The sequence below is a fragment of the Quercus suber genome, unplaced genomic scaffold (assembly GCF_002906115.3).
Source record: "Quercus suber isolate HL8 unplaced genomic scaffold, Cork oak 2.0 scaffold_509, whole genome shotgun sequence".
Taxonomy (NCBI): Eukaryota; Viridiplantae; Streptophyta; class Magnoliopsida; order Fagales; family Fagaceae; genus Quercus; species Quercus suber.
In genome coordinates, this window is record NW_027069958.1 from 371,181 (window position 1) to 383,734 (window position 12,554).

At 33.3% G+C, this 12,554-nt stretch overlaps 1 protein-coding gene and 1 long non-coding RNA gene across 2 annotated transcripts; both read left to right on the top strand.

Annotated features, from left to right (window-relative positions):
- Window positions 1-2,741: 2,741 nt before the first annotated feature.
- Window positions 2,742-12,024, top strand: LOC136063301 (30-kDa cleavage and polyadenylation specificity factor 30-like). Its single transcript, XM_065763484.1, has 6 exons — window positions 2,742-3,076; window positions 6,576-6,677; window positions 6,984-7,177; window positions 7,258-7,554; window positions 11,292-11,368; window positions 11,507-12,024. The coding sequence occupies exons 2-6, from the start codon at window positions 6,587-6,589 to the stop codon at window positions 11,862-11,864; spliced, it is 1,017 nt and encodes a 338-aa protein (XP_065619556.1). The 5' UTR covers window positions 2,742-3,076; window positions 6,576-6,586; the 3' UTR covers window positions 11,865-12,024.
- Window positions 7,578-8,252, top strand: LOC136063306 (uncharacterized). The gene is made up of 2 exons (XR_010624977.1): window positions 7,578-7,648; window positions 7,724-8,252. It is a non-coding gene; the product is annotated as an uncharacterized LOC136063306 (long non-coding RNA).
- Window positions 12,025-12,554: the final 530 nt, after the last annotated feature.

Here is a 12,554-nt window from a genome sequence, read left to right on the forward strand (position 1 = left end):
AAGAGCATTAGGCTTTGTTTGGGAGTTCATAAGAGAATGGAATGGAATGGAATGATCATAAGGGAATAAAAAGGAATGGAGTATATTTAAACAAGGGAAATAAATGAAATAGAATGGAATTAAGTAACCTTGATTGGATATTTTATAATAAATGAATGGAAAGGAATGAAAATGAATGGAATGTAAGTAATCTTGTTTGGAAGTAATATAGAGGGAATGGAATGAAATTATTTTATGACAATATTACTATTAAATCTCTATTTTAAAATAAAGGGTTGAATATATATGGGTATTTTGGGGGTTTTCATAAAAAAAATTCATTAAATCTAATTTCATTCCCTTCCATTCCTCCCAATTTTGGGGGGAATGAAAATTTGAGATTTTAAGAGAATAAAAAGAAAGAGTGTTCCCTTCTAACTATTCTATTCCCTCCTACTTATACTCCCATAAGGGAATGAACTTTCCATTTCCTCCATTAAGACTCCCAAAGAAGGGAATGAGAGAATATTCTAAAATGATTCTTTTTATTCATTTCCATTTCATTTCATTCCCTCCTCCCAAACAAGGGCATAGTTACAAGCTCCAAAATGGAATTTTACAATCCACAAACACTAAAATGATGTTTTATCCGGTTTCTATATACTAAAAAATTTACAATACTGCTACAGTAGGCTCTTATATATGCAAATTACTGTAGTAGCTTGTATTTATTTATTTATTTATATTTATTTTTATACGTTTAGCCTCTTTCTTCTGATCATTTTGTCTCCCTCTTTCACTGGCTTTGCGTTTTATTGGGTTTTGGGTTATATTATTTTATTGGGTAGATGTATTATTTTAATGTGTTGTATAATAAAACAAAAGTTGGGATGTTAGGTGTATTGTAAAATGATATGATATAATAAATAAAATAGCTTTTGAGATAGTAAAATATAATATTTTTTAGAAATCGGATGCTAATACTCTAAGGTGATGGAGTTGTGTATGGGTAAGTGTGAAACAATAAAAAAAGTTTAAAAAGTATTATCTAAATAAAAGATGGTGTATTATAGATAATATGATGTGGTGTTTTTGCAAATTAATTGTGTAAAATAGAAAAAGTAAATTGTTATGAGATGCTAATACTCTTATATATTAGGGTGATTCTAAAAAAGAAAAAGGAAAAGTTATTTATTATAGAGAGATTGAAAAAGTGTATTACATATTACAACTTTTTTTTTTTTTTAAGACATTGTTATTACGAGGATGTGATGAAATTACAATAGTTTGGTGAAGTGAGGATGTTTTGGAATATTTTAAAAGTGGACACCAAAGAATGAATATAATAATATAGATCAATAACTAGTTTGGTAATGTTAACTGCTTCCATAAAGGGTTTTGTTAGATACATTGGCTCTACAACAAGTATTATAGCATAATTTTGGGCACTCAGGGATGGTTTACAGTTAGCCATTCAGCTTGGTGTGCAAAATTTAGAAGTTGAACTAGATGCAAAAGTCATTGTGGACTTAATTAATTCCAAGAACTCCTCCAATGCAACATACTCATCCTTATTGTTTGATTGCAGATTATTGCTAGACAAAATTCCTCATACCAAGGTGAAGCATGTGTTTCGGGAAGCAAATAGATGTACAAATACTTGAGCTAGGAAATGATGTAATGCTAATGAGGAATTTGTAATTTTTGATGTTCCCCCATCTGATGATGTATCTGCTTTAGTGTATGCAGATGAGATTGGGGAAAGTTTTTGTAGGCAGGTTGCTGCTAACTTAGCCATTCTGGCTGCCTAGTTTAATATTAATTTCCTTTAAAAAAAAAAAAAAAAAAAAAACTACCTCCATGAAGAAACCTTAATCCATGTGCTATTATTTTGGGCTTCTAGATTACTTTGGTCCATTTAAACTTGAAGGCCTGCTATAACAAGGTTGATTATCCGACCGATACATCTCAATTAAATCTTATGGCTAGCTAGTATTCATCTACTCTGCCTAGGGACACACTTACTTTTACAAAATAGTTAAAGCTTAACTTGTGATTAGATTTTAGCACTATATATGGTACCATTATAAATTTACAGGAACTTGTTTAAAATAAAAGAAAAAAAAATTATTTTGGTACATAAATTTTACAAAAAATTTGTTTTTTGTCTCTTAACTTAATATGTTTTTTTTTTTTTTTTTCATTCTTTAACTTTGTAAACAATTTTAAAATAAAAGAAAAAAAAATTATTTTGGTACATAAATTTTACAAAAAATTTGTTTTTTGTCTCTTAACTTAATATGTTTTTTTTTTTTTTTTTCATTCTTTAACTTTGTAAACAATTTTAATAGTTTAAACTTTCGAAACAAAAGTGTGGAATAAAAAATAACTTTTTCAATAGTTTGAAAACGAAAAACAAACTTTTTGATAAAATTTAAGAATAGAAAGTAAAATATTTTGAATAATTTAGAGATAAAAAATAAATTTTTTAATGTTTATAGATAAAAAACAAACATTTAATAAAGTATGGAATAAAAAGTACTTAAAAAAAAAAAATAACTGCACCATTCAGTTCACAAAGTAATATTTAAAAATAATATTATAGATTTTGAGCATGTACTTACTTTTTTATGACTTTAGATATCCTTCCAACTTCGGAAGTCGGAACTGATTGAATTTATTTATTTAAAAAAAAAAAAATTTGAAACTCACTTTGTTTTTGGTTTGGTTTTGATTTGTATTCAATTTTAAAATCCAAGAATCTTTCCCTAGAATCAGACACGTATAGTGAAACTCAACCAAGTCCTCACGTCCATCACCATCAAACATTAGCTGTGACGATTCGTACGGTCACAGACGCACAGATCACCAATCCCTGCGTAGTCCAAAAAATTATGATCACCGTCACCGCACTCATCTCCCAAACAAATTTTGAAAAGTAAAAAAAGAAGAAGAAGAAAAACACAGAGAGCGAGAGAGAGTGTGGGAGATAGAACAAAATAAACTAGGGCTCCGAAGTTGCAGAAAAAAGCTTTACCTTATCGTCGTCGTGAACTACTTTTACTCTCTCTCACTCACTCTTTCTCGCTTTACACAGGTATGCTTTTACTTCGTTTCTACTTCAATTTTCACTTCGAATCTTCTTGCAGTGTTTAGTTTTGCTTGTAGAAAATGCTTGTGCAATTTTTGCTACGAGTTCTGTTTGGTCGAACCGAAAATGTACGTAAAGAAATTAATGGGTTTAATTATTTATTGTGACTTTTGTTTTTGGTTGATAATTCACTGTTATGAGTATTATCTTTTGACTTGATTGAGAATGATTCAACTAGTTTCAGTGTGGATTTTTATATTATGCTTTTTCGTATTTGATGAAGCTTAATTAGTGTGTAATTGAGTGTTTGCTTGAAGTTGATTAAAGGATTTTTTTTGCTCATTATAAAGAAAAACAAACATTGTCATAGTGAAACTCAGTGCTATATTTGGGAATTGGTGGGAAATCTGATCTTCATGTAATAGCCTTATCATCATTGTATGAATGTGAAAGTTTTGTGGGGTTTAAGAAACAAGTTTGTTGAAGTGAATTAGTGCTCTGTAAGAGAGTGGGTGTGGAAGAAACAATATATTGTAGCATTTTCACATAAATGATTCGTTTAGAAAGTTTGAGACCTTAGGCAGTTACTGAAGGTTTTTTCAAGTAAATGGATGATAACCTAGGAAGCACGGACACTTCAAACTTCTTTGGCGTGTTTGCATCTGACATGTGCATGCATACATGTCCCAGACGTATCTGATGGACCAATGAAAAAATGATTTTAATTTCGAATATGGTGGCATGGTCTAGACAAATTCCAATCCCAAAAGCAAAATATGCAAAATCAGAAATACATATATTAAGCTGCAACGATTAAAGGAAAAAACCTATGAAAATGGGGACTACAGAACTGAAATTATTAGGTGAGAAAAGATGCCTTGAGATTAAATTATTATTTAAACCCAATAGATTTTGATAAAATGAGATGTAGTACACTATAATTCAACACGTGTCATGTCTAGAGTCTAATGGTTCATATAATAATATCACCTTATATTCATATCATTTTACCCTGTTGATACTTATTATTTTTCTTTTACACTAGACGTTAATGTAACATATATCTAATATTTTATATATATATATATATATATACACATATACATATATATTAATTGTTGTGTCTGTATTGTGTCATACCCTTATCTTGTCTACATATTGCGTCATACCCTTATCTTGTGTCCTTGCTTCCTAGATGATAGCATTAGAAGCCAGGGGTCAGTGAGAAATGGCTAAGATGGGGGGTTTTCCCATGTATTACTTCCACTGAAAAGTTACAGGAACAATGCTTCATATCATGCTAACTGTCTTAATGCATGGCTAAGAAGTTGGATTAGGTTTGAAAAGTTCTGTATTGATAAGTAGGTTTGAGAAGTTCTTTATTTGGATGAGTGATGGTTTACATTTTTTTTTTTTTTTTTTTGGCAATTAATGAAATTTTTTTTCAAATCATAAAAGTGATGTTTTACTTATGTTGAGCCACTTATAAATTTTTTGGCTTTTCTTGACTCTTGGGGCTTTACCAATGCTTAAGTCAGTCAAAATTTGGAGACATTCTATCTTCTTTGATTGTTATCAGGAGCTGGTAATAGATTAGATCCCATTATTGTAGACAATACGAGAAGAGATATTGATATAATAAGGCTTCTTTACTTCTTTTAGGAATATCCTTTTCATTCATAGAAATTGCTTTTGAAAGACATTGAAAAGACATATGACCAAAACCATGACAAGTATGTTTTACTTTAGAATTAGAACTACCACTTCCTTGGGATGAACAAGTACTGGAACGAAGGGAGAGTGATGCAATTACCTTGAGACTTGCCAATAGAATTCTCCCAATTTGCATCCACAATTATTCTCTCACTTCTAATATTGCTTACTAATGCTTTCTTTTTAGCCTCTTCTTTGATTTGGTATGCAACTTGAATTGCATTGGCCATGGTATAAAGTTTATTTGTAGCCAAACTTGAAAAAATATTAGTATAGAATCCTTTGAAATATGTAGAAATTCTCACATCTTCATTCTATGGAAATCATGAATTCATAGCCAAGTTATGGAACTTGTAGGTGTACTGGTCAATAGAATAATTCCCCTGTACCAACTTTGTGAATTGCAAGTGAGCGTATTGCTTGTAATGAGTTGGTACAAAGTAATGAGTCGTAGAAATTCATTGGTCCTCCCAAGATTGAATGGCTGCGTAGTTAGTTTGTTAATAATATTCCCTCCAAATTCCTGTTGTCCCCTTGAGTTAGCCTTTGTGAAAAAGAGTTCTGGTTTGAGTTACCTTTGTGATAAAGAGTTGTGACTCTTCATTTAAGCTAGATCATCTAAAAGCATTCCAAACTATTCATTTCCACCAGTCAAGAAACACCTCTAGATTGCTCTCCCCATAAAATCACTATCTTTTAATTTAACACCTCTATCTGCATATGCTAAGGCTTCTTTTCTTCCATAAAGTCAGCACCTCTATGTGTGAACCCAATATTGGATTGTGTTTGCTGTGGCACCTGACTAGTGCTTGGTCCATAGGAATTTAAGGAAGAGAAAGGTATTGAGATTTAGGGAAACATAGGGTTTGAACTTGGATTTGATTTAAAAGCTTTGGGGTTTTCTATTAGAGGTTTTTTCATTGGAAATCTTGCCAAGAACAATGGCTTATAGGCTATCTAAAGTTTCTTTCATACCGGATAATTCTTTGAGTTTTTATTCTATTGAATTCTATAGAATGAGTTGGACGTTGAGAAGGAGTGAGGATTTCAATGTTTTTTCCTTTTCAATGCCTTAAAGGCCCATTTGGATTGAGGGGGGAGGGAGGGGGAGTGGAGGGGAGTAGAGTAAAGTTGGCTGAAAATAGGCTAATTTTGGGCCAACTCTACTATACTCTCCCTCCCTTCCCCTCAATCCAAATGGACCATAAGGGTCCATGTGCAGAGCTTTTCTCTTAGAAGAGTATTTGGTGTGTTGATGCCCTACAGAGGGTCCTTGTTTGGACGATGGCATGGGGGAAGATCTTCACTTATGATAATCTCATTAAGCAAGCCTATACGCTAGTAGGGTGGTGTTGCATGTGTTGGTGTTGTGGGGAGATGGTGGATCAGCTATTGTCATACTGCACTGTTGCATTTGATTTGTGGAGCTTTGCTTTTAGATCCTTCGGGATTTATTGTAGGTCACTGACCTGTTGTTTAGATGGAAAAAGAAAAAGAAAATAAAAGATAAGATAAAATTCTATTAACCTATCAACTACCATGGGAAATTATTCTTGGACTTCACCTTTACCTTAGGTTTCCAAAGAGTATATTTTTTCTCTTATCACACTATGGTTGTGCCAGCACAGTAGTTGTCCTTGTATATTCAGCAAAACTGAGTGCTATGGATTTCTGATGGTCCGTATTATTTCATGTAGGTGATAGAATTGTTTGTTCTTCTTCCTGTACATCAGTGTTAGACTTCTATACCATCCAGCCTTTATTGATATACACCTGCTTTGTAACATGTTAGGTTGTAGGGATATGTCTTCTGACACTGCAAAGGAGAATGCGTCTGTAGTTGATTCATCAGTGACTGAATGGAAACAAGACATGGGAAATTCAGATGATCCAGGTAGTAAATGATGCAAGTTGTATTCTCTATATACAATTAATATGTAATTTAACTTCTTGGTGTATTGTATATTTTTTATATGTTTTGTTTAATAGTAACTCTCATTTGCAAATGTTGATCTTTCAATAAATGTGGCAATTTTCTGCTTCACTACCTATCCTTTTATGGGAGTTGAACCTTCTTGCAGTGAATGCTTGTCAATTATACACTCTACTTATATGACATCCAAAAAACTTATTCCTCTTCCAAAATTTCATCTTGAAATCCGAATGTTTGATATAGGAATAATATGAAATTTCTTGTCAGAGAGTTCAAGTTACAAAGTGCGGAACTCCCATGATCCTCTGGGAAAGTCAACCACTAGCAAAAAGGGTAAATTGTATAATACAAGATATTTCGTCATTAAGAGTTTGAACCACGATAATATCCAACGATCAATAGAGAAAGGAATTTGGGCAACTCAGGTCATGAATGAACCAATTCTGGAAGAAGCCTTTCTTGTAAGATCCCTTTTATTTTAATTTTGTGCTCCACTTTCTAATTTCTATGCGTTACAGAGAAGCACATGCTTGTCTTGCAGAACTCTGGTAAAGTAATTCTTATATTTAGTGTAAACATGAGTGGTTTCTTCCAAGGGTATGCCCAAATGATGTCTTCTGTTGGGTGGAGGCGAGACAATGTTTGGAGTCAAGGGAGTGGAAAAAGCAATCCCTGGGGGCGCAGTTTTAAGGTCAAGTGGCTGCAGTTAAATGATTTGCCTTTTCAAAGGACTCTTCACCTCAGGAATCCATTGAATGACTACAAACCTGTCAAAATTAGCAGAGATTGCCAGGTGTCCTTTATATTAATTGCTTTTTGTTTCTTCTTCTTTTTATTTGTTAGAGGAGGGGGGGGGGGGAAATTTGGCAGGTGGCCGGACCATCTAGGAAAACACAGGAATCATCAAGAAGTAAAAAGCATGATGAAGATTTGTAAGTATATTACTGAAAACCTGAATGATAATTTCACTAATCTCTATTTGTTTAACTTGATGAAATGTTCAACAGAAACTCAAGCTGTATAGCTGATCGGTGTTCCTCACGTAAGAGGACTCATCATTCATCCCAGAAATAATCGTATCTTTGACAGTGGAAGCTTCCCTTGGTTTTCTCCGGATGGTGTTGGTGATTTTAGGAGAGTTTCGCCATTATCCTGCAAGGAATGAGACTGCAATTTATTCTAAGCTCTGGGACTCATTATGTTGTCGTGTTGTATACAATTGTATCTTACCATAAAATCTCAATACTGAACTTTACTGGGGCCTGGTTACCAACTTGTACATAAATTGAGGCAACATTGGCCCAACTTATCTCTTTTTTCTTTTCTTTTTTTTCCCGGGGTTTCTTTGATAGTTAACCCTTTTCTTGATAGAGTTTAGGAAGATGCATAGGTTAGGTGGTACAAATCTAGATTTTGATACATGTAATTTGGTTGGGCATATAACATATCTGATCGTAGTGGGAGAATGTGGTAACGTGAAATCATAAATTTCAGTGTTGCCTGGAATAAAAGTAGTAGATAGTGGAAATTGGTATACCTCAAAGTTAAAATTGGGGTGATTTGAACTAATCAATCAATATCAATATCATATCATAAAAATACTATATATAATTGCTTAAGACAAATCCTTAATTCCCTCCCGTTACTACATGTGTTATGCACTGTTTTATGTTTTATATTTATATATAAAAAAAACTTATTTAAAAAAAAAAAAAAAAAACTTAAAACTACACAGTATCAATATTTGTTACTTTTAAGTTTTAACGGTTTACTTTATGAATGCAAATCTTCTATACTATTTTTTGTGTATTATTATATGTTTTACCAATCATTATTTATCATGTGTATGATTGTTTTCTATTTTAAATTTCAGTTATTCTATAAAAAATTAAATTAAAAACATGGCAAGTAATGATTAATGGAAAATAAAGTGATACATAAAAAGTGGTACGGAGATAAGTGGTTTAACTAACTATTAGAAATAAATGGTTTGCAAAAAGTAAAAAACAGACTCAAAAGGAGTTTGTTGAATAGATAGTACCGGTAAGGCAGAGCATTGGCATCTCACGTTTGAGATGCTAAAAAAGTTCTATTTTACTAGCCTCATCACTCATTCGCGCGTGAGATGGGTTTTTTTTTTTTTTTTTTTTTTTGGTTGGTGGTCTTATTTTGTTAAAAAAAAAAAACTATGTTTTTTTTTTTTTTTTGAAAATTTAATTTATAAGTGTATAAATTAATTTGAAAATTAATAAGAAAGTAGTCATATTTTTTAGACAATGTTTTAGTGAGAGTTAGAGTTGCATTTTTATCGGATTGTCCTTTATGGCTTGTTTGAAAGTTTAGAGAGGAGGGAGAGTAGAGAGGAGGGGAGTAGTGGGGAGGAGAGTAGAAGAGAATGGTTCACCTCCACCTTGTTTGGATGTTTTTAAAATTAGTAAGGTGGAAGAGAGTAATTAGCCTTTTCACTTGTGTAATTTTGTTAATATAATAAGGGTAAATTAGGTAATTTACTTGGTCAATAGTTTATGTACTCTACTCCTCCTCCAAATCTCTCCAATTTGAGGGAATTAAAAATGGGGGGCTAGAGGGAGTTGAAACCCCTTCAAACCCCTCCAAACCCTCCCCCTCTTTCCTTAAAAAACTTTCAAATAAGGTAATTAGATTACTCTCTCTCCCTCTACTCTACTTCCCCTCCTTTTTTAAATATCCAAACAGGCCATTAATTTTGTCTCTACTTAAACATAGGGTGTAGAAGCATTTTTGAACTAAAAAAATAAGGAATCCAAACAAGAAAAACTCCTTAAATAATAGTTTTTGTGGTCCTATTTTGTAGAAAAAAGAATTGTGTTTTTTTATTATATATATATATATAATTTTTATTTTGAAAATTTAATTTATACGTGAATAAATCAATTTGAAAATTTATAAAAGAGTGATCCTATTTTTTAGGCAATGTTTTAGTGGGAGTTAGAGTTGCATTTTTACTGTATTGTCCTTTAGTTTTGTCTCTAGTTAAACATAGGGTGTAGGGGCATTTTTGAATTAAAAAAATGAGGAATTCAAACAGAGAAAGCCCCTTAAATAATAGTATAGATAACATCAAAACTTACTTTATCTGTTTTACCATATTATTTTATAACTCACCTAATATCCTAGTTTTTATTTTTGTATACAACTCATTAAAGTAATATAAACTATACCATCAAATAATATAAAAAATTATGTTCTCTCTCCTCTCTTCCAAAACTTAGCCACCACCAACCACCGCCAAAACTCAGCCATAAACCCCAATTTGTCACCACCAAAATTACCCCTAAAAAAAATTGTCACCTCTAAAATTACCCAAAAATAATTGCCGCCACCACCACTGAAAATCCAAACCACAACCATCAAAACTCAACCCCCACCACCACAAAAAATGACTCACCATCACCATTCACCACAAACATCAACAACCACCAAAACCTACATTTTGCCTATCCCACATCAAAATCCACCCACCACCATGGGGTTTGTGGAAGATCATGACTGTGAGCAAACCCACCACAAAAAAAAAAAAAAAAAAAAAAAAAAAACTAAGGCAAGCAAGCCCAGATCCAGGGTGAGCAAAACCCAAATCCACGATGGCAAATCTACAGCAAGCAAAACGTAGGCCACGGTGGTAAACCCAAAAATGATCCAGCCACCACTCCGTCTACCACTCCTAACCTAGCCATCTATTTCATCCAATCCAATTTCATCCAAGCCCAGTTAGCCACCACTCCCAACCCACCTACCCAAAATCAAAACCCAACCATCACCCCACCACCACATACACCCAGCAACCACCAAAAAAAAAAAAAAAAGCAACCCCAAAGAAGAACAAGCGTCAAAACCATCGATCAACAACCACTACCGCCTGGATCCATCACCACCACCACCACCACCACCACCTATATGCAGTTCGCAAACCCAGATTTAAAAAAAAAAAAAAAAAGAATTGCAAATCAGGTGAGAAAGGAGAGAGGGGGGAATGGTGAAAAGGAAAGAAAAGAGAGAGCAGTGAGAGAGGACCTGATCTTACCCAAATCCCAATTTGATGGAGGTTGAAAGGTAAAAGAGGCAAGAGATAGAGGTAGAATGGTGAAAAGCAAAAAAAAAAAAAAAAAAAGAGAGAATAGTGAGAGAGGAGAGAGAGGGACACATGTTTGGTTAGGGTGAAAACAAGGAGGATGGAAAATAAGGAAAGGAAAATAGGTTGGAAAATGACATTTTTCACTGTTTGGTTGAGAGAGGGAGGGGGAGAGAAAAGTGGTGGGGCCACAAGTTTTCTCTCCTCCCCCTTTAAAATATAATCTCTCCATATTGGAGAGAAAATTAGAGTGAAAAGTGATTTTTTTTTTTTTTGACATTTCCTTTGTATCGTTGGCTTTTTGTTTTTTTTTTTTTTTTCCTTTCATTGGTTTTTTCAGGTGTTGGGTTCTTCTTCTTTTCCTTCTTTTTTTTTTTNTAGAGGAGGGGGGGGGGGGGTGTTGTTGTTTACAACCTTTGAAGACAGTTTTTAAAAAATGATTGTGAGTCATGTATTCTTTCCAGGAGTTATCTCCAGATATTGGAGAAGCTCTTTGTGAGCTCCTTGATGGGAAGAGTGATGTGGATGACTCGCTGAGTAGGTAATATCTCTTAAGAAGCTCAATGGTGAATATGTTTAGTCTTTGATAAATAGAAGGGGGAAAAAGAGAGGAAAACCCCATTTGTCAAATTCCAAATTCATAACCTTATTGGTAATTATGTGTGTTATGCTGTACCAGTTTTTACAGGGATGATATTCCTTCCAAAAGGCCTTGTGTAGATTCTCCATGTTCTTTAGGAAATGAAGATTATAATGTGCCTCCAGGGCATATACCATGGTCCAGAACACCTATGCTTTATCCTTCATTGCTCTACCCACATCAGCCTGAAGCAAATAGATTTCATTTAGGATACCAGAGTTCCACAGGGGTTATGTTTCCTAACAATCCACCTATTACCACTGGGTCATCACAAGTTGATGGAACAAAATGTTCTCGCATTAATGGAGACCTCTCTAATTTACAAGTGGATGTGGATATGTCTTCTCGATATGAAGTTTGGGGTTTGTCAGCGAAAGCCCATTTACAAGTACTCTGACTGACGATGATTTTCTTGAAATGGTATTGGTGTCCTATCTTAGTTTCTTTCTTCTAATTGAGATCACTAATGCTTTATTTCTTTCTTTTGTAGCTAACAACTGAAGGCTATTTATTAAGTGAACATTTCCTTAACAAATGTATGAACATCACGAAAACAATATTATGCTAGAAATTTTCATTGAAATTGAAATCAAATTTTTATGGCTAGAGTAATTATAAAGTCTTAAATCAACTTCCTTCTTCCCTCTCTTCTTTTCTCAGGGATTGAATTCAATTGTTGTGAACTTATTGGTTCTGTCCTTGGAAACCTTAATGGTTGAGGTGTTGAATTTATTATGTATTATTTTTATTGTACAAATGTAAAAATTTTATTGCTCTTTTCTCTTTGGGGAAAGACTCTCTTTCTCTCGTGGTGGTTTTATTTTAGAAAGATAAGTCAATCACTTTGTTGATGCAGATAAAGAGCTCCCTGCCTGCAGTTCTTATCTCTTTTCTTACTGAGGAAGAATTATGCTTGTTAATGCAAAATACTTCAATATCTTTGTGTATTGTGCCTAGGCTGTTCATAAAGTCAGACTGGCACACTGTACCTAATTTGATGTTGAATCCTTGGCAAATGTCAAGTGTTTGAGTTCTTTGTTCCAATGGCTGTTCTGTGAATGGTCTGTCATCTTTTTTTCTTAATTTT